At 44.9% G+C, this 18,724-nt stretch overlaps 1 protein-coding gene across 1 annotated transcript in view; it reads left to right on the forward strand.

The window, feature by feature from the left end:
• TULP4 (TUB like protein 4) overlaps positions 1-18,724 on the forward strand; it is a gene marked incomplete in the record, with an annotated part of 1,525,147 nt that overhangs the window by 739,642 nt on the left and 766,781 nt on the right. The window contains 1 exon segment of the mRNA XM_044061979.1: positions 10,173-10,307. Coding sequence (XP_043917914.1) covers positions 10,173-10,307 — 135 coding nt within the window.

The following is an 18,724-nucleotide window of genomic DNA, read 5'->3' on the forward strand; positions in this document are numbered from 1 at the left end:
AACACTGGACAAAAACTTAAAATTTCTACCTGCTTATTTTAGAGCATTCATTTGGATCTTTCTTTTAATGTCAGAATGTTCACAAATTTGAACTTTCAACCTCCTATTACATTTACCTACTAAGAGTGCAGTACATTTCTTACAGTGGGCTATAATAATATTTTGTGAGTCAGTTGTAACCTGTATGTTAAAATATATTATCTGAAGTAGGTACTTCATTTGTCAGCAACCTTTGGGGTATCGGATCCGAGCCAGCAACTTGTTTCACAGCTATCCGATCCGAGCGCCTAGCTCCTCCCCTTACCCATAATCCCCTGCCAATCCTGACTGACCTCAGATCTAGTTTGCCGCGCTTAGTGAAAGCAGCTAGATTCAGAGCTCCTAGTCTGTTCAGATAAGTCTTTCAGCTTATTATAATTATTGTTATATTTTTTTATTAAAAGGTTGAGTGCGTTAGGTTTCCCCTTATTTTAGTACTAAAATCTTATATTTTTTAGTGTAATTTCCTCCTCTCCCCTCGCTGGTGCGTATTTTTTGTGTGGGTCGGTGTGTGTTTGGGGCCTTGTGTGACTGAGTTTGCTTTTTTGTACTAGTGTAATGTCAGGGGCCCCAAAACCGATCTTTTCTAAATGCACCAAGTGTGGCCATAAGCTTTCATCGGCGGATGGCCACACTCGGTGTGTTTGGTGCCTTGGGGTTGAACACCTTTCCTCAGGGTGTACTATCTGCATGGCGTTCAACCCCAGGGCACTGAAAGAACGGAGGTCGAAGCTGATCCTGGCAGGACTTTTGCCCCCGGATTCGGCTTCGGCCTCCGGTGCTCCCGTGGCCTCACCCCAGTCCTCAGTGGCGGCCACTCCTGTCTCTCTCCCCCCGGCCAGGACTCAAACTCCCGCTGCGGCGCCGGAGGAGAGGGAGGCCAGGAGGGAGAAAAGGAGGGAGAAGCACCACAAGCGGTGGGCCGAGGCCTCCGCTTCGGCCCCCCCGGCTAAGTGGGCTTCTCCCTCCACGGCTTCCAAGTCTCCTCCTCCTCGGCTCCAGTCCCCATGCTTCTCACCGGGACCCTAGGAGACCTGATCTCCGTCGAGGTCATCGAGGCGGCACTCCCGGCCCGCCTCGGTGGCCTCGTCGAGATCCACATATAGCCTGTTGGATGCAGACTTGGACCGGATGATGCGAAGGTTCATCCAGGCCCAGCTGCAGATGGGAGTGCTCTTACCTCCCCCCCCTTCAGGGGAGAGCTCAACACCTTTTTTTGCTCCTATAGCTCCTTCTCCGACATGCTTCCTGGGTTCGGAGTGCCCGGAGCCGGGCAGCGTTGGAGCCGGGGTTGGGTCGGTGCCGACAGTACTTGGTACTTCGGCTCTGACCTTTCCCTCGAGTTTGTCGGGTCCATCCTTGTCGGAGCCGAGCTCTCGGAGCCATGGGCTGAGCTTCGGATCCGAGAGATTCAGTGTGCCTTCGGCTCCGACCAGGTCGGGCACACGGGTCCTTCGGATCCGATGGTCTCGGCTCCAGTTCCGATCCCCCCATCGGATCCGAGTGGGAGTCGGCTCTCGGATCCGAGAGAGAGCAACTCTCCCTCTGCCTTCGATGCGGTGGAGAGGGCTCTGTTGAGTGCATCCGGACCCCCGGCCCTTGCCTCGGCCCCATCCTGCACTCCCTCTCGGCTGGGTCTGGCTTCCATCACCCGGCCACAGGGACAGCCAGCTTCGATGTCTCAGGTCGTTCCTCTGGAACAAGATGTTGCTGGTGAGACTTCCTCGGACAGCCCCCCCGAGGATGTTCCTCATAAGCCGAAGTGTAAGAGGAGGCACGTGGACTCCCCTGAGTCCTTAACAGAAGACACAGACTTGGATGAAGGGGAAGGCTCCCCAAGGTCACCCCCCCGAGGATGTCTCCTTCGGAGACATCATGAAAATACTCAGGATTGGGGGGGTGGTATGCCCCCAAGGCTTCCTCCGATGAGTCCGTGTTCCTGGAGGCGTTCGAAGCAGGCCCCTCTACCTCTTGGGTGGACCTTATTACTACCAGGGCGTGGAAGGAACCGGACACTGTGGAGCCAGTTCCCAAATGCCCCGATAGGATTCTGAGCCCCCCTTCAGAGAGGTCCCACTGGAGCAAGGGTCCCCCCGTAGATGCCATGTTGGTGGCGGCAGCCACCAAGAGGGAATTGGCTCAGGAGAGCCCCACGGTCCATCCACCGAGCAAAGAGTCCCGCTCGATGGATTGCCTAGGGAAGCGGGTCTTTAGTTCAGCGACCTTCTCAGTAAGGTCCCTGAACTACATGGCACACATTATTAGAATGCCACTCTAAGATCTATATCGAATACCTCTATGCGGCTTTTGTCCCATGCCACAGAAAGAGCCGCTAGAGCCAGAGGAGCAGGCCTAGTCATGAGACGCCAGGCCTGGCTCCGACATTGTGACTTCGCGGAACCCTTCAAGGCGTCATTTGCGAATGCCCCCTTTGATGGTTCTGCCTTATTTGGCAAGACCATTCGCGAGACTTTAGTCCAGAGCAAAAAGGATGGGAAGACATTGTCTGCCGTCTGAGTCCACTTCTCTGCTCCCCAGAGGTCCTTCTCCAAGAACCAAAAAGGACAGAAGAAGATGTGGTTCCAGAAATCGCAACATTCCCAGCCTGCTCCGGACAACCAGTCCTTCCGTGGCAGAGGAGGACAGGGAGGACGCTGCCCTAGAGGCAGAAGGGGCCCGAAGAATTTTGGGTCCAGAGAAACCTTCTCTGATCGGCCCACGCAGCAACCCTGAGGGGTTGCCCGACTGCTCCACTCTGGAGGCAGTTGGGGGGCATTTCTCGAGGCACCTGGCAGCTTGGGAGTCCATCACATCAGATCGCTGGGTGCTTCGTATCATATCCAGACGTTATCAAATTCCCCTGTATCATGTCCCCAAACTCAGAAACCTCCCCGATGTGCCACCCGATCAGAGGGAGGTAGCAGCTGCAGAGATTCAGCAGCTCCTAAAAAAAAGAGCCGTCCAACCTGTCCCCCCAGACCAGCGCGGATTAGGTTTTTAGTCCAGGTTCTTTTTGGTGCCAAAAAAGATGGGGGACTTAAGGCCAATTCTCGACCTCTCCCTTTTGAACCTGTCAGTAACCAAACAAAAATTCCGGATGGTCACTCTTCAATCCATCCTCCCCCTATTGTGGGAGAACGACTGGATGTGCTCAATAGACCTCAAGGATGCGTACTACCACATTCTGATGGACAGACGATCCAGGAGATTCCTCCGCTTCCGGCTGGGAGCCAGTCACTACCAGTTCAGGGTCCTTCCCTTTGGTCTCACCACAGGGTGTTTACCAAAGTATTAGCAGTGATAGCGGCCCACCTGAGACTCCAGGGAATGCAGGTTTTTCCATACCTGGACGACTGGCTCCTGACCGCCCCGACAAGGCATCTACTTTGCTCAGCCAGGGACTACTTCCTCTGGCTTGCTCCCCAGCTGCAGGGACAAATCTTCTCTTGCTCCGACTCAGGTGATAGAGTTTATAGGGGCCAAGTTGGATACGAGAAACCTTCTAGCATTCCTGACTGCGGAACGACTAAAAAATCTGAGGCTTCATGTGCGGGCCATCCTCCAATTAGAAGCTCCATCGGCGGAGTTGGTCCTGAGGGCTCTAGGCTCCATGGCGGCGGCAATTACTCTTCTGCCATTGGCTCGTCTGAATATGAGGGTCCTGCAGTGGACCTTTCAAGTCCAGTGGTCCTTTCTACATTACTCCCTAAGCCATCCTATTCCCCTCAGCAGGGCTTGCAGGAGGGCTCTCTTATGGTGGCTCTAATCTCTGGAACTCCATACGGGACATCCCTTCTCCACGCCTCCTCCCCTCGCCACGGTGACCATGGACGCCTCTCGCCTCAGGTGGGGGGGGGGGGCATTGCTCAGGCAGGACGGTCCAAGGCACGTGGAATGACACAGAGACCTCTTTGCATATCAGTGTCCTGGAGATGAGGGCGGTGCTATTGGCATTGCAAGCACTTCAGAACCTTCTTCCTGTAGGAACTATTGCGATACAGATGGACAACATGTCAGTTGTCTGGTACATCAGCAAACAGGGGGGAACCAGGTCCTATCCTCTCTGTCGAGAGGCCATGAGAGTGTGGGAATGGGCGATCTCCACCAACCGCTTTCTTATTGCAACGCACATTCCGGGACGGACCAACATACTGGCGGACAGGCTCAGCCACACCATCCTTTCCCCTTATGAGTGGTCTCTCAATCCCCAGGTAGCGAAGCGGATTTTTGCCGAGTGGGGGCAACCCTGTTGTGATCTCTTCGCTTTTCCCTCAAATACGAAATGCAACAGTTATTTCACTCTTAATTCCCCCCTTCGGGGAATCCCCGAGAGATGCTCTGGTGCATGCTTGGCCTCCCAGTCTACTTTATGCTTACCCACCTCTACCTCTGATGCTGAAACTCATACAGAAAGCCAGTCGGTTGGGGAGCAGAATGATCCTCATTGCCCCATTCTGGCCTTGTCAAACGTGGTTCCCTTACCTGTGGTCTCACCTGGTAAATCCTCCTTGGATTCTGGATCCCCTACCGGATCTAATTTCTCATCCCCTAGATCTCTCGATCCCGAATCTGGACAACCTCAGGTTGATAGCTTGGCTGCTCCAGTTCCAGTCCTAGTCAGGACTCCCAGAATCTCTTCCCCAGTTAAAGCCATCCTAGTAGCAGCACACAAACCTTCCACTAGAAAGGTCTGTCGCAGTAAGTGGAAGCGTTTCTCCATCTGGGAGGAGAATCATGACTTAGATCCCTTCACAGCACCGTTGCCGACTGTGTTGGATTTCCTTATAGGCCTATTTCTTCAGGGGACTAGCTGCTCTACGGTCAAGGTTCAACTGGCAGCTATTTCTCATTACCATGTGGGACATGAGTCAGGCCCTTTAATTACAGCAAAACTGTGTAAAACCTTTCTCAAGGGTACCTTCCTTCTCAGACCTCCTGTCATGGAAGTTGTACCCCCTTGGGATTTATCACTAGTCCTACAGGCCTTAACAGCTCCCCCTTTTGAACCTGCTGCTTCGGTTGATCTTAAGTACCTATCTTGGAAAACGGCATTCCTTGTCGCTATTACTTCAGCGAAAAGAGTTTCTGAGCTTCAGGCCCTTTGTGTAAAACCCCCGTACTTGGCCTTTCACCAGGATAGAGTGTACCTCAGGACCAATCCCTCGTTTCTTCCCAAGGTGGCTTCAGAGGCTAATATCAACCAATCCATTAACCTGCCAGTCTTCTTTCCTAAGTATCAGAACAAAGGAGAATACAAACTGCATTCGTTAGATGTGCATAGACAACTGCGCTTCTACATTCACAGGACTGCTGGTCATAGACAATCCGACCAGTTGTTAATCTCCTTTGCCAAATTTAACTTAGGTAAACCTGTCTCTAAGGTCACTTTTGGATCTCGCAGTGTATTCTATTGGTCTATGAAAGTTCTGGGAGGCCCGCACCTCAGGGAGTTCATGCACATTCTACTCGCTCTATATCTACCTCTGCTGCCTTTAGGTCTAGAGTGTCTTTTTGGCCTCATCTCATACCTTTATCAACCATTATAAGCTGGACTATATCTCCAGAGGGAGAGCATCTTTTGGCTCCGCAGTGCTCCGGAATATCCTTCCATGATGGCCGCCCAAGATCCAGGTAGCTGGGGACTCTGTCCCAAAGGTTGCTGACAAATGAAGTACCTACTTCAGATTAAGAAGTTATGTACTCACCATAACGTTCCATCTGAGTAGGAAACTTCATTTGTCTGCAGCCATCCTCCCCTCCTTCCCCTGACCCTCAGAATTTTAGTCCTGGATGTCCTTCTGCTAGTCCCCTTCGGGATGTATTTAGCCTTTTAGCTGCTTGTATGGGGGCAAACTTGATCTGAGGTCAGTCAGGGTTGGCAGGGGATTATGGGTAAGGGGAGGAGCTAGGAGCTCTGATCTGATAGCTGTGAAACAAGTTGCTGGCTCGGATCCGAGATCGGATTCGATACCCCAAAGGTTGCAGACAAATGAAGTTTACTACTCAGATGGAACGTTATGGTGAGTACATAACTTCTTAATTTCATGTGATACTGACAGGAAGATGAAGCGACAGATACAGGGTTTTCTCCTCAGATTTCAGAGGAGTGCATGGCATCTGAAGCTCCCTATGGGGTTTCTTTTTTCTGAGACAGTCTCCAGAATGTGACAGTGTTTTCAGTGGGAGAACACTGAGGTTTCTTAGTCCCTCAGGAAATACTATGAGCTGTTAGAAATAGAATTCCAAGAACCATCACCCATTCCCAAGTATGTCAGCACTGGAGGATGTGTATGTCACTGCTGGGAGTGTTATTGATAACCTGCTGCCCCTAAAAGGGCAGAAATTTTGTATAAACTTCCTCAGTTTTTTTAAGTTTTTATAGACTCATATCAAACCTGAACCAGCATATCTAGCTTTAGTTATTCTTCTGCTGTTAAACATTTAGCTAATTCCTGTTCTGTACTTTCTGACAAAGATGGGAAAATGAAAATGTAGGCTTCTGCAACTTTGATTTTCAGAATTTTGAATTATCAGGCTCATACGTTAGTTTGTTTTGACTAACTGTGAAAGCACAAGGAACGTTTTATCTTCACTTTCTTCTTGTGAGGAAAAATCTGCTTTAAATTATGTAGTTTCTTCCATCTCATAGGTCACAACTCATTACCTAAAGTATGTGATTGCCTCTGTAGGTACTTCTTTCAGGGCTATGGCCACAGGTACTGTTTTTAGGAATGGCTGCATTCTCAGAACCACCCAGAAGATGTAAAACATGAAATTTTAAATTCTCCTTTGGTAGAGATTGTTTTTTCTCCCTTTACTGTAAAGGTTATCAAAAATTTGATGAGAAGGGGTATGGTGATGCAAGGAATATCTCAGATTTTTCATCCCCCTTTTCAAAAATTTCAAAGGGTTCTGTAATCCCTCATCAAATTTTGACAACCCCCCCCCCCCCAGAATAAACAGTCTCAACAAAATACAGGTAAACAGACATTTTAGAAGAAATGGCAAAGTGTTTCCAAAAAGAAGCCTTGAACCTCTAAAAACAAAGGGCAGTCCAACGAGTCTGAATAACTGTTCAAGAGACCATGTGACCTTCTTCCACCATGGCCCTTTTTCTTCCTGAAAGTCTGAATCTCCATTTTTCTCTTTAACAACAGATAGTTTCAGACAAGTAGGTTCTGAAGATTATCAAGGTTATAGGTGGCAATGGAAGGAAATTCCTCCTTTCCATGGGGGTCATTCTTCATCCACTAGATCAGACTGTCTAGTTTCCTCTGTTTTTTATCACATGCCATCCCAAGGAGTGATAGAAATGTGGCTTTGCAAAGAGGCTGTGGCTGAGAAAGACTGGAATTTAGTCCCTGTGTTATACAGATGGTTGAACTATAAAGCATATACTCCACTCCGTCATTAATGTTTAGACGGACAAAGAAGGAACTGAAGAAGTTATTGTAATTAAAGCAGGTAGGTCACTTAAACATGTACTGATCATGTTATATGTAGAATTAAGATAATTTCCCCCTCATTTTTTTAGAGGTGGGTATCTTGATTATTATAATAAAAAGAAAACATGTATAATGCTTGAAAATAATTAAAGTTTCACTATGGTTTGTTTTGTAATGTATGTATATGCATTTAAGAAAAGTGTTGAAATATTTTCTAAAATTCTGTCACAACTGTTATAAGCATGACAAATATTGGAAAATACATTAAAACTTTTACTCACTGTGCTCAACTTCCTACGGAATGTGAATTTTGTTATAAAAAAAACTAAAATGTTTTCTCTTAATGTTTATAACGTATTAGTCCATTGTAGAGCGCACGTGTTCTCTTCCTATAAAGAAGTCATTGTGTTTTATCCCTTATTTCTGTTATCCAGAGGTTAATATTAATTACCCATCCACATCTTATAGCAGACATGCTCCTTATAGGTTTTCTTTCTGAATATGCAGTACATTTAGTGTTCACATTTCAGCTATTAAGTCTGTTCCTTCATTTCTCAACAGCAAATCTTTGCGGTTTGTTTATAACACAAACATAGTCTGAAAATATGTAAAAGTGCTAACATTATTTCATTTTCATCTTCTCTAACCTTTACCCAGAATTTCTCATTCAAGCACACTGACATGAAAGAAAAGACATCAAACTTATTCTCCAGTGGGGCAGATATAAAAGCATACTTTTCAGCTGGCTTAAATGTCACTATCCGTTTATCACATACTTTATTTTGTATTTTATGCAGCCTTTTAATCTATCTTCATTTCACTGAACATTCCAAATGCCTGTTATTACCTACACAGATCTGTTTATAACACTGTACCAGTGCCCCATACCTCTCAACCTCTTAGAGCAAGAAATCTGGTCAAAGCCATAAGTAATGGGGGACAGTGGCTCAAAAAGAGGGAGTAAGTTTTAAATATTGCTCTTACAAACATAGAAAGCTGATAGAAAAACAGGTTTGACATTAGCATGAATTTTTGAAGGGTATAGATTGTGAATCTCAAATGTCTGTTATTATTTTCTGACTTCACTCAATGATTTGCCAGAAAAACACAATTTAATGAGAAACCAACCAAAATATAAGAGGCAAAAATCTGGGCATTCCTGGAAAAGCTTTGCAGTTGAGATGTATGCAGTGCCCTTTGTTAATTTAAGCTAAATTTAGTTTTCGTTATGTGTTAAAAATATAAGTGAACTTTGCTGTGTCACCTTTTTAGATATGACCTGTGCCCAAAGGGCAAAGAAAAATGTAGTTAATACATGTATGTGGGCACTTTGCAGCCAATTAGCCAGCATGTCTTTTGGAGATAGGAAAACAAGAGTACCTGGGAAGACCCACACAGACAGAGGGAGAACATGTATGCTTTACAGACCGTCACCAGAGGTCAGGAATAGAACCTTGGACCTTAAAAGTATAAAACAGAGATATTGACCACTGAGATACTATGCTGCATTTTCTCAGAATGTTGAGTCTTCCCATCCAGTATTCTCTGGTACTCTTTATGCTGCTCACTTACATAATTAATTGCTTTTGTCTGTCAGTCAGAAATCAACTTCAGTAGCAACATCCACACCTCTGCCAAACCCATTCTCCATTTCCTTCTCCTTTTTGTGCTGTTTTTTTATTTCCAGAAGTACAATACTGCTTGCACACTGGCATTAGACTGTCAGCTGTTGGCACAGCTAAGAAACAACTTAGCAAATGCTTATATCTTCATTTCTGTCAACTCATATGCTGTGTATTCTGTATTGGGGCTTTTCACATATCTAATATAGAAGAATGTTTAGTCCATTCTGCTGTCCTGCAGAGTGTGACTTCTCCCATGCTTTTATGTCATAGTAGTGCTTTTTATGAACATCATGGCAGTTAATTACCTTTGAGTGGTTGCATTTGTTAATATACTGAGTTTCCCAGTGCTTCTAAATGACTATTTGTATTGCCACTTAAGGAGACCAGTGTGCCAGTGATGTTGTGGATTTTGCTCTTCATCTGTTACTATGAAAAGTTGCTTTGTCTCTTGGCTTGCCCTATTTTAGCTGTCTTAACCCAGGGTGTTGTCATGAACAGTGGAATGCCACCTTCTCTGTAGCACTCACTGCAGGCCTGTGTGTTGCATTACTTCCTTTAGTTTTCACTGGGAGTGCTTTCCTTATCTTTTTCTTTTTGAATCTACTCTGTGACCAACAGATACTTGATAATGCATATTATATTGTTGTGCCACTGGGCTTCTTCAAAACTTTGACCTCATGCAAGTGGTCAAAACATGGCCACAATGGGAGAGAATATGCCTTAAAGTGAATTGTTTTTGTGGGAGTGAATGCTAGATACAAGGGAAGCATTCATCTGTGCTCTTTAAATGTCATGAAGCACAAGGGTTGGTTATCCGACATGAAGATCACATCAAAACACAAGTTTCAGTGTAAATGGATATGCCGATTCGTCTACCCAACAGTCTAAAGTGGTCTTAAATTACTCTAAGATTAGACTGCTCCTAACAAATGATTTAACAATAAATGGTGCAGTAAGTAAATTGTGCATTTTTTCTTCTTCTAACTAAAATGAAGCTATCTGGCTTTCCTGTCTAAGTTTATTTTTTTAAGGTAAATGCAGGTATTGTAATTTTTCTTTACAGATGGTCCCTCTGTGTATCCTGTTCCTGTGCAGACAACCAGGCCATTGCTTACTGTCAGCTTCACATCAGGGGACATCAGCTTAATGAACAACTATGATGACTTAACCCCTTCTATCATTCGTTCTGGTTTGAAAGGTACGTCATAGTTATTTATTCTGTCTTAACAGGTAGGTGTGCTGAATATGAGCTACTATTTCCAGATATGTCTGAAAAATTGTCATACTGTACAGTTAAATGTGCAGGAAAAAAATGTGTTGTGTACAGAGATCATTGCTACTCTTTGCAAGTCTGTATATAAGAGAGAGAGATCAGGAAAAGAGAACATTTAATGGTATTGAGTATCTGATGCTTACGTGGTGCTGGAACATAGTGCAGCATTTTCTTTCAATGACAGTAGATTAACAGCCATAGTTACTTTCACATAGCGGCATTGTAGTGCTGGTTGCTAATATTTGGATTTTATTTTAAACTAGCTTATTTATATTACTTTTCCAGGGAAAGGTTTAAAGATCACAGAGCTAATGATAAGTTGCGGGAAAGGTCCATATTTGTCAGCAGTAGGACTGATGTCTTTAGGCAGCTTGTCATCCAAAACTTTCCAAGGCTCCTAGCCCCTTCCTTTTTACCTATGATGTTCTGTAAAAAAAATCTGCCATGGATCAGAACAGATGGATCCGAGGAAAAAAATACTTTTTGGTATTTAAATTGTTTGAGGAAACCGTTCAAATTATTTGATGGTCCGGCATAGTCAATGTTGCTGTTCTGATTCTTGGGTCTTCCTGTCATGCAGAAGATTGTGATCAGCCTGATGTCCTGAGTCTTTTTATCATCCCTTGCCAGTAAACTTCAGGGTAAAAGAAGGGTGTCTGTTACCACCATCTTCATTCTTTCTCACCATGCAGTCTGATGTACTTCACCTATGTTCAGAATGCTCACAGTCCATCAGCTGGCTTATGTTTCCAGGGAACCACCTTCTTCCAGTCAGATAGATACCCCATTGGGAAATTTTCTATACTAATTTTATGTTCAGAAAAGTAAACAGTAGCTTAAAGTGTGGGAAGCAAATCCCATATAAAGATTTTCACTCATTTTTTCTGTTTTGCTTGCGGCCTCAGCATGACATTTGTAACTGTCTTGACTCTGCAAAATTCTGTGTGAAAACTCTTAAACATAGGGTTGAGGTATCTGCCCATGTGGAGCCCTCTTCTTCAACTTCCTTGGTGGCATTGCAATCCACTGCTACCACAGGGCCTCCTCAAACTCTGATATCCACTAGCATTACTCCAAAAAATAAGTCAGGGAAAGGCACACTGATGTTTCTGAAAAAGCTCCAACTGCATTCTTAAACTGACCAGCTACTTAGGTTAGGCACCCTTCGCAGCACCCTGGTCCAATGACTGTTATTCCCAAACCCTCTGATGTGTGACCCCTTGGTAGGCTACCATATTTTCCAATCAACCTACAAATACCACCGCGTTTCACATATTGGTCAAGTCTAAAGTTGTTTTGCAGGCCCCAACTTTTGATGTCTGTGCTCTGGCCCTCTAGAGGGAGACTCCCTGTCTTTTCCAACCCCCAAAACTACAAAGTTGAGCTCAGATAACTACTACTTATGGTCACCCCTTTCAAATGAAAATTTAGACCAAAGCAAATCACTTAATTTGCTTTGCCACCGCTTATGACCACCTCTTCTCAGATTGAAGCCCAAGACCTCCTTAAAATAGCACAGGTGTTTATAACCTTTTTGAAATCTAGAGAGCCCTCTCATTATTGCACCTCTGAGGCCTGTCCATGTAAAAGAACAGGGAAATAACGATTCAGGAAGAAGAATAGGAAGATTCCAGTAACTCTGAGGATGAGGAGGAATTCTTACACTGGCCACTTACCACTTACTTACTCAGACACAGATTCCACACACTATACAGCCATGGATGACTAGAGACCCAGACACTGTCATAGCAGGTAAGGGCTGAACTACTAGATGACCAGTTGGGCAAGGAATTCCTTTCTGGTCCTCCAGCTGAACAAGGTTTTGAGAAACTGGACAAAAAAAGGAAAGCAAATTAAAACCAAGAAAGAATTTTACCTGTCTTTGACTCAGAGGTACCCTTCAAAACCTTGGCCTTTTCCACACTTGACAAGACAAGGGGAGGCCTTCCCCTGGTAAAAAACCAAGGCAGGCTAGGAGATGGCAAACAGAGCAATAACAAAGGGCAGGGGGCTCCAAAGAACCCACCTAGCAATGAGAGCAGCTCTGACTATGTTCTGCATCAACCTCCATCACCCCTGCTCTGTACTCTCCAAACCTCTAGTAGGAAGACTGTCCTTCTTAAACCAGTGGAAATCCATTACCAGGGGCCAGTAGATCATCAGCATCATGAAGAGGTGGTACTATATTAAATTCTGAGAAATACCACCCTTCTTGGGCATTCCAAAGCCACCAAAGAGCCTCTTACCACCTATCCTTGGGGGAGCTACTTCAGCAAGGCTCTATCCAGCTTGTCCCTCCAGAGCAAGAAGGAAAAGGATTCTACTTAAGGATTTTTCTAGTCTGAAGAAAAGAGGACACTTGTTAGACCCATTTTGGACCTCTAAAAGCTAAACAAGTTCCTCAACATCTCAAAATTCAAAATTATTATGTTGCACAAATTGCTGCTCATGATCTTCCAATACGCCCCATTGTCGTCATAAACCTAAAGGATGCTTATCTCCATATCCCTGTAGCAAAAAGTCATGGAAAGTGTGATTTATAGGAACAAGTTCCCACTTCCAATTTTGTGCTTTACCATTTGTGCTAGCTACTACTCGGATAGTTTTCACAAAATGCTTGGCTCCTCTGGTAGCACATTACAGAACTCTAGGGGTTCTTATTTATCCTTCCTTAGCCTAGTACACACTTATGAACCTAATGGCCCTGGAGCTTATATCAGCCTAGCCCAAGAAGATTCCCCTGGCATCATGCCCTCCAAAGTTAGTTCCCAGTGCCCCTGTCGGGCAAGGCCACTGAAGTGATCCCCGGGGTGAACTTCCTATTTCCCACCCACTCATCGAGATTTCTCTTAGAGGGCCAGTGAAGTTCTCTGCTTGTCATGAATGGGAAGTTTGTTCCAGAGTATGGGAAGTCTCTGGGTTAGGAACCTGTCCCTCCATGTTCTGTTTATTGTGGTAATGATGTTAAGGTCCCTGGAGCATGTGGTGTGGAGGGATTGGGATTTCTTTAGGTGTAGCATATCTAGCAGCTCTGGGTCAGATATGGCTTTGTAGGTCAAGCAGAGATTGCCTCTAAGTAGGCAATAAGAGGCAGAGTATAGCTGGACTTTTTTTTGTCCATATAGGGCATGTGTCTAAGGCCTAAGATCCTCTTAGTGAGGTATTTTTGTGGCCTTTACAGCTGTTGTAGGTGTCTGGTGAGGTACATACCAAATGAGGCATTGTATTCTATAGTAAGTCTAATGAGGGACAGGTAGAGAGGGATCATGACATCTTTCTTCCTGAATGGGAAACCTTTTGTAATGAGATGTGCCACATAGAAGGACTTTCCGAATACAGTGGCAATGTGGTTGTCAAAGGAGAGGTTGCTGTCAACCTGTGCCCCCAGGTTTCTTATCACACCTTCAGTGTTTAGTGGACTACTGCCAATGTGGTAGTTCATGGGCACCAAATCTTTCCCAAAGGGAATGACAATGCACTTTTTGGCATTGAGCTTAAGGCCATGGTTCTGGCACCAGTCATTTGTGTCAGTGAGGCCTTTTTGTATAATGTCTACATTAGTTGGTGATTCAATAATGGCTCCCAGTTTGCAATCATCTGCAGACTTGGTCAGTCAGAGTCCCTTTGTGTTGGCTTGAACTTCAGAGAAGTAGATGCCAAACAGGAGAGGACCTAGGACCAATCCCTGTGGGACACCACTTGTAATTGGTCGGTATTTGGAGTCTGCTACTTTCACAGTGTGGGTTCTGTTAGTGAGCCAGTTGGCAACCCATCTTATTTCATAAGGATTTATGCCTAGTTTAGTGAGTCTGTGTATGATTCCTGAGTGAGGGATGGTGTCAAAGGCCTTGGCAAGATCTAGATAGGCTGTGTGAACTACCTTGCCCTCATCCAAAGCTCTGGCGACAAACTCAAAGAAGTCTGTCAGGTTGAGCAGGCATGATCTACCTTTGACAAACCTGTACTGCGTGGGATCCATAGTTTGGAGATTCCCTATGTCTTTATTTATAAGGTCCATGATGTTGTTCTCCATAGCCTTATATATCAGATTCGTCAGGCTAAAGGGACGTTAGTTCCCAGGGTCTGTAGTCGCTCCTCCTTTGTGGAGTGGGATGACCGTAGCAGTACGCCATTCGGTAGGAACAAAGCCTGAAATGAGGCTGTGATTGAACAGGGTACTTAGGTGTGGTGCCAGTTCACTTTGTAATTCATGTAGAACACAGTCAGGGATATTATCAAGTCCCATGGAAGCTGTATTCTTGGCTTTGGACAGTGCGGTTTTTACTGTGATAATAGTGACTTGGCATTCCTCAGGTATTGTGATAGGCCCTTTAGGGGGTGAAAAGGGGATAAAGTTCGCTCTGAATCTGTCAGCCAATATGTTGTCAACTTAGTTGGTTTTGTATATGTATTGCCATTGTGCTGTAGGTAAGAGCAGATCTGAGTATTGCCATGTAGATTCTTGACATAACTGTAGAATGCCTTGTGGTTGTCTTTAGAATCTGTGGCAATTTTGTTTTCATAGCTAACTTTTGAGGATTTGATGATGGACCTCAGTTTTTTGCTGAGGCTAGCAAAGGAGTTTTTCCAGTCTTGGGGTTTCACCCTTTTCTGTAACAGTTTTTTTTCCTTCTGTTGCAGAGTTTGTTTATGGTGGAGGACCACCAGATTGGCTTCCTTTTTTTGGAGGAGAGCGTCTTGGTTCTGTTTGGTTTGGCCTGTTCCATGCACTTGTGTATGTGCTCATACAGACCATTGGTATATGATTCAGCAGTTATGCACCTATTTTCCATTTGTATGGGTGTCGTGAAGTTAGCCACCTCTGTTTTTAGAAGCCCAAAATTGGCTTTGGAGAAGTTTTTTTTACGGTGGTTTCCTTTGGGGGGGGGGGAGGGTGGGATATGGATATCCATGGTGATTAGCTTGTGGTCAGATCTGACCAGGGAGGAGTTGATTACTGGTGTAGAGCAGCGGTCACCCATGTTAGTAATGACCAGGTCAAGGATGTTTCTACCCCTGGTGGGGGTAAGAATGAGTTGGTCCAAGGCATTGGAATTAATGAATTCCAGAAAACGCTGAGCAAGTGTGTTGGTACATGAGTAATTTTCCCAGTTAATGGAGGGATAGGTAAAGTCTCCCAGTATAAGGGTGTATTGGGTTATACCCTAATATTTTCCAGTGTGTTTAGGAATGTGGAGTGGGAGTCTTGGGACATGGTGGTGATCTATAGCAGGCTACAAGCTGGATTGCAGTTTTACCCAGTATTAGTTGTACCTGAAGTATCTCTGATGCATTATGTTGGGCTACTAGTCTGGGGGTGTGCATATCCTTTATGAATGTGGAGACACAACCGCCTTTAGTGCTTCGGTCCAGGTTTAGGGTCCGAAAGGTGTGGTACGAATTATAGCCTGGTAGTGCTGGGGTGCTCTCCGGAGCCTTGAATCGGGTATCGGCCACTGCACAGATGTCAATGTTCTCCATTTTAAGGAGTGCTTTGAGTGAGTGCATTTTGAGATTTAGACTTCTAGCATTGAGTAGCATAACCCTCACATTTTGTTTGCTTGTAGCTGTTATGGTGGTCATTTTGTCTTTAGGACATTGCCTAAAAAAGGCACTGTAGGGGTGGCAAGATCCTTGGCCAGTATCCAGAATCTCTGGGGTTACAGGTGCAGGCCACCTCTGGTGAAGCATCGAGGTCTGTCGATCATGTTATCCCAGGCAGACAGATACTGGATCCCCTTAGAATGACACCAGAAACTTAGTCAATTGTTGAAGTCAATCATTTTCTGCATGTACTGTGGTATCGTTCTGGGTGATGGTAGGATGCTACTCAGAGCTAGGGTCATACCTGCCTGGGCTACAACATCAGACAGCTCCTCTGTGTCTTTTTTCATGTAATCCAGGTAAGTATGTCTCAGGTCATTCACACCAACATGGACAACGACAGCGTCATATTTGTACCTGTAGTGGAGTGACCCAAGTGTGTGCGTTATGTGGCAGATCCTGGCACCCGACAGGCAGCTGACCGTAACTTTCTCCTTATTCAGCCTGGTGAGTGGGACATCAGTGTGCCTTACTGTTGAGTCACCTATGACTAGTGTATTGGATAAGTTGTTTTGCTTATGGGCTTTGGTTGAGTGGCACACTGTTTGTGAGCTATGTGTTTCATGGTTTGTGGTGGGATGTGGTGGTTGTTTGCGTTCCTGCCTTGGAGGTCTCTGTTTGGGCAGATTTTTATTGAGAGCCTCCTCGAAAATAGGTGTGTGTTTATGTTATTATGTGAGGGTTGTGGTGGTGTATGTTCTGGAGGGCTATGTGTTGAATGTGGTGTGGTACAGATGTTATACTTTTCCTCTTGACTGGCTAATCCAGTCTTGGCTGGAGAGTGCTTGGCTTCCAGTTTGGCTATATATGTGCATCTCTCACAAGTCATAGTGTTGGGAAGTAAGAGCAGAGGATCCTCTGTGTACATGAGGCAGTTGCTACACTGTCTCAAAATGCCCAGGTTCACCAGCTTGACAGGAAAAAGCACAGGTATGATAGGTAGATATGCTTGGATATGAGCTCAATATATTAAGTACTGAAGCCTTTTGCAGGAAAAATGTCACTCAAAGTTTCTGAGTCTGTACAGAGCACTGCCAAACATTCGAGGGGGAAACCAATATGTAGACCCTGAAAATTTAAGTATTTAGGCCGATATTCTGAAGTTAGGAAGAAATCAAGCAGAACTTACTGAAAATAAAGAATTAGCTTGTCAAGAATGATGAAAAGGGGGGGAGTCACATGAATGGCTACTACTAATGCTGGTCTCAGCACAGCTTCAATCTGTTGGGATACAATGCTCCTTTGCTTCTTCTCTCACCAGAAGCAAAATGTTAGCACCAATCCCAAGAAGAGAAGCAGGCCACGGCCTTTTTGGTGATCCACAGTCTTGTCCCAGATGATGCAAGGGTCTGTAGGCTTGTAGCCTTTTTCTGGTAGATGCCTCGAATAGCAACCAGACCAGTCAGGTACGTTAAGCCAGAGACACTCGCTCTCCAACCAGAAACAGTCAGAAATCAGTGCACTCTGCTGCTATTCTCACCAGGATCAGAATAAAAGCACAGATTCCAAGCTGTCACCTATAAAGCAGTTATTATGCGTTCTGGTGATCAGCAGTCTCCAGGAAATAATGTAACTGCACTCCTTCTCTCACCAGGAGAAAACAGAAGCACTAATCCCAAGATGACTACTGACAGGCAGAATGCAGGCTCTCCAATAACTGGTGGTCTTGCAATAGATTCTTAAAGGTAAGATGACAAAATGGTTTATCCTAAACACTGCAGTGTGCACAACAGAAGTTAGCTGTGAAAGTAGGTAACTTAAGTTTTACCTGTCTAAAAAGTTAAGTTTTAGTGGAGAGTCACAATTTTTAAAAAAGCAAGATAGATTGAAAGGGGGTGGTCACTTTTTATTCTGGTACTATGGAATATAGTAGGATGGCCAATACATTTAAATAGCTGAAGGGGAGTGATTTCACAAAATGATAATTTTGTGCTTACTCACACCAGCCAGTAAAAGCAGAGAGGAAGTGAGATATATGGTCACGTTAACATAAGGGGCAGGCAACTAGAAAGACAGTGGTGTAGCAGGGTGGGAAAAATTTCTGCCTGACTCACAAGAGACAGAGCTGTGGTGTCTTTTCAAGCTTTTAATATGCTGTTAAAAGCAGAATACAAGTAAAACACAGTGCAAAGAAAACAAATCACAGCACACAAAACAGAAAAAAGCAACAAAGCAATACAGAATACTTCAAATAAAAAACAAACTAACCTTTCCCTCACAGCAAATTGTAGCAGAGTCTGGGTGAGCCTTTCCAGTAAAGACTTAGATGACTGTCTCATCCAGGGAAGACACACTTCAGAGATGGATGCCTTACAGATCACTGTAGACTGTTTTCAGAAGGTAGGTCTCACCCTAAATCTTCAAAAATCTCGATCTTCCTCAAACAAGGATCCTTTTTCTGGCAGCCCTTAAAGATTCGGCTCAACAGAAAGCCTTATTTCCTCAAGACAGGATTGTTTGCTTGAAAAGCTAACTGACCAGTCTGCTTTCAAAACAGCTCATCACTGCAAGAAAATTCCTGAGGATACTGGGATACATGGCATCATGCATCCTTATGATTCCATTCTCAAAGTTGCACATGCGGAAACTTCAGTAGTTTCTAAAAAATGTGTGGGAACAACACTCCCATCCCCTGGAAACACTGCTGCTCCTCCTTCCATGCCAGAAAAAGGAACTCCTGTGGTGGAAGAACACCATCCAAAGGCACTCAGGAGGAAATTCCACTTTCAGACGAGACC

Source organism: Protopterus annectens, chromosome 1.part0, assembly GCF_019279795.1.
Source record: "Protopterus annectens isolate FY-2018-M chromosome 1.part0, PAN1.0, whole genome shotgun sequence".
NCBI classification, from domain to species: Eukaryota; Metazoa; Chordata; order Ceratodontiformes; family Protopteridae; genus Protopterus; species Protopterus annectens.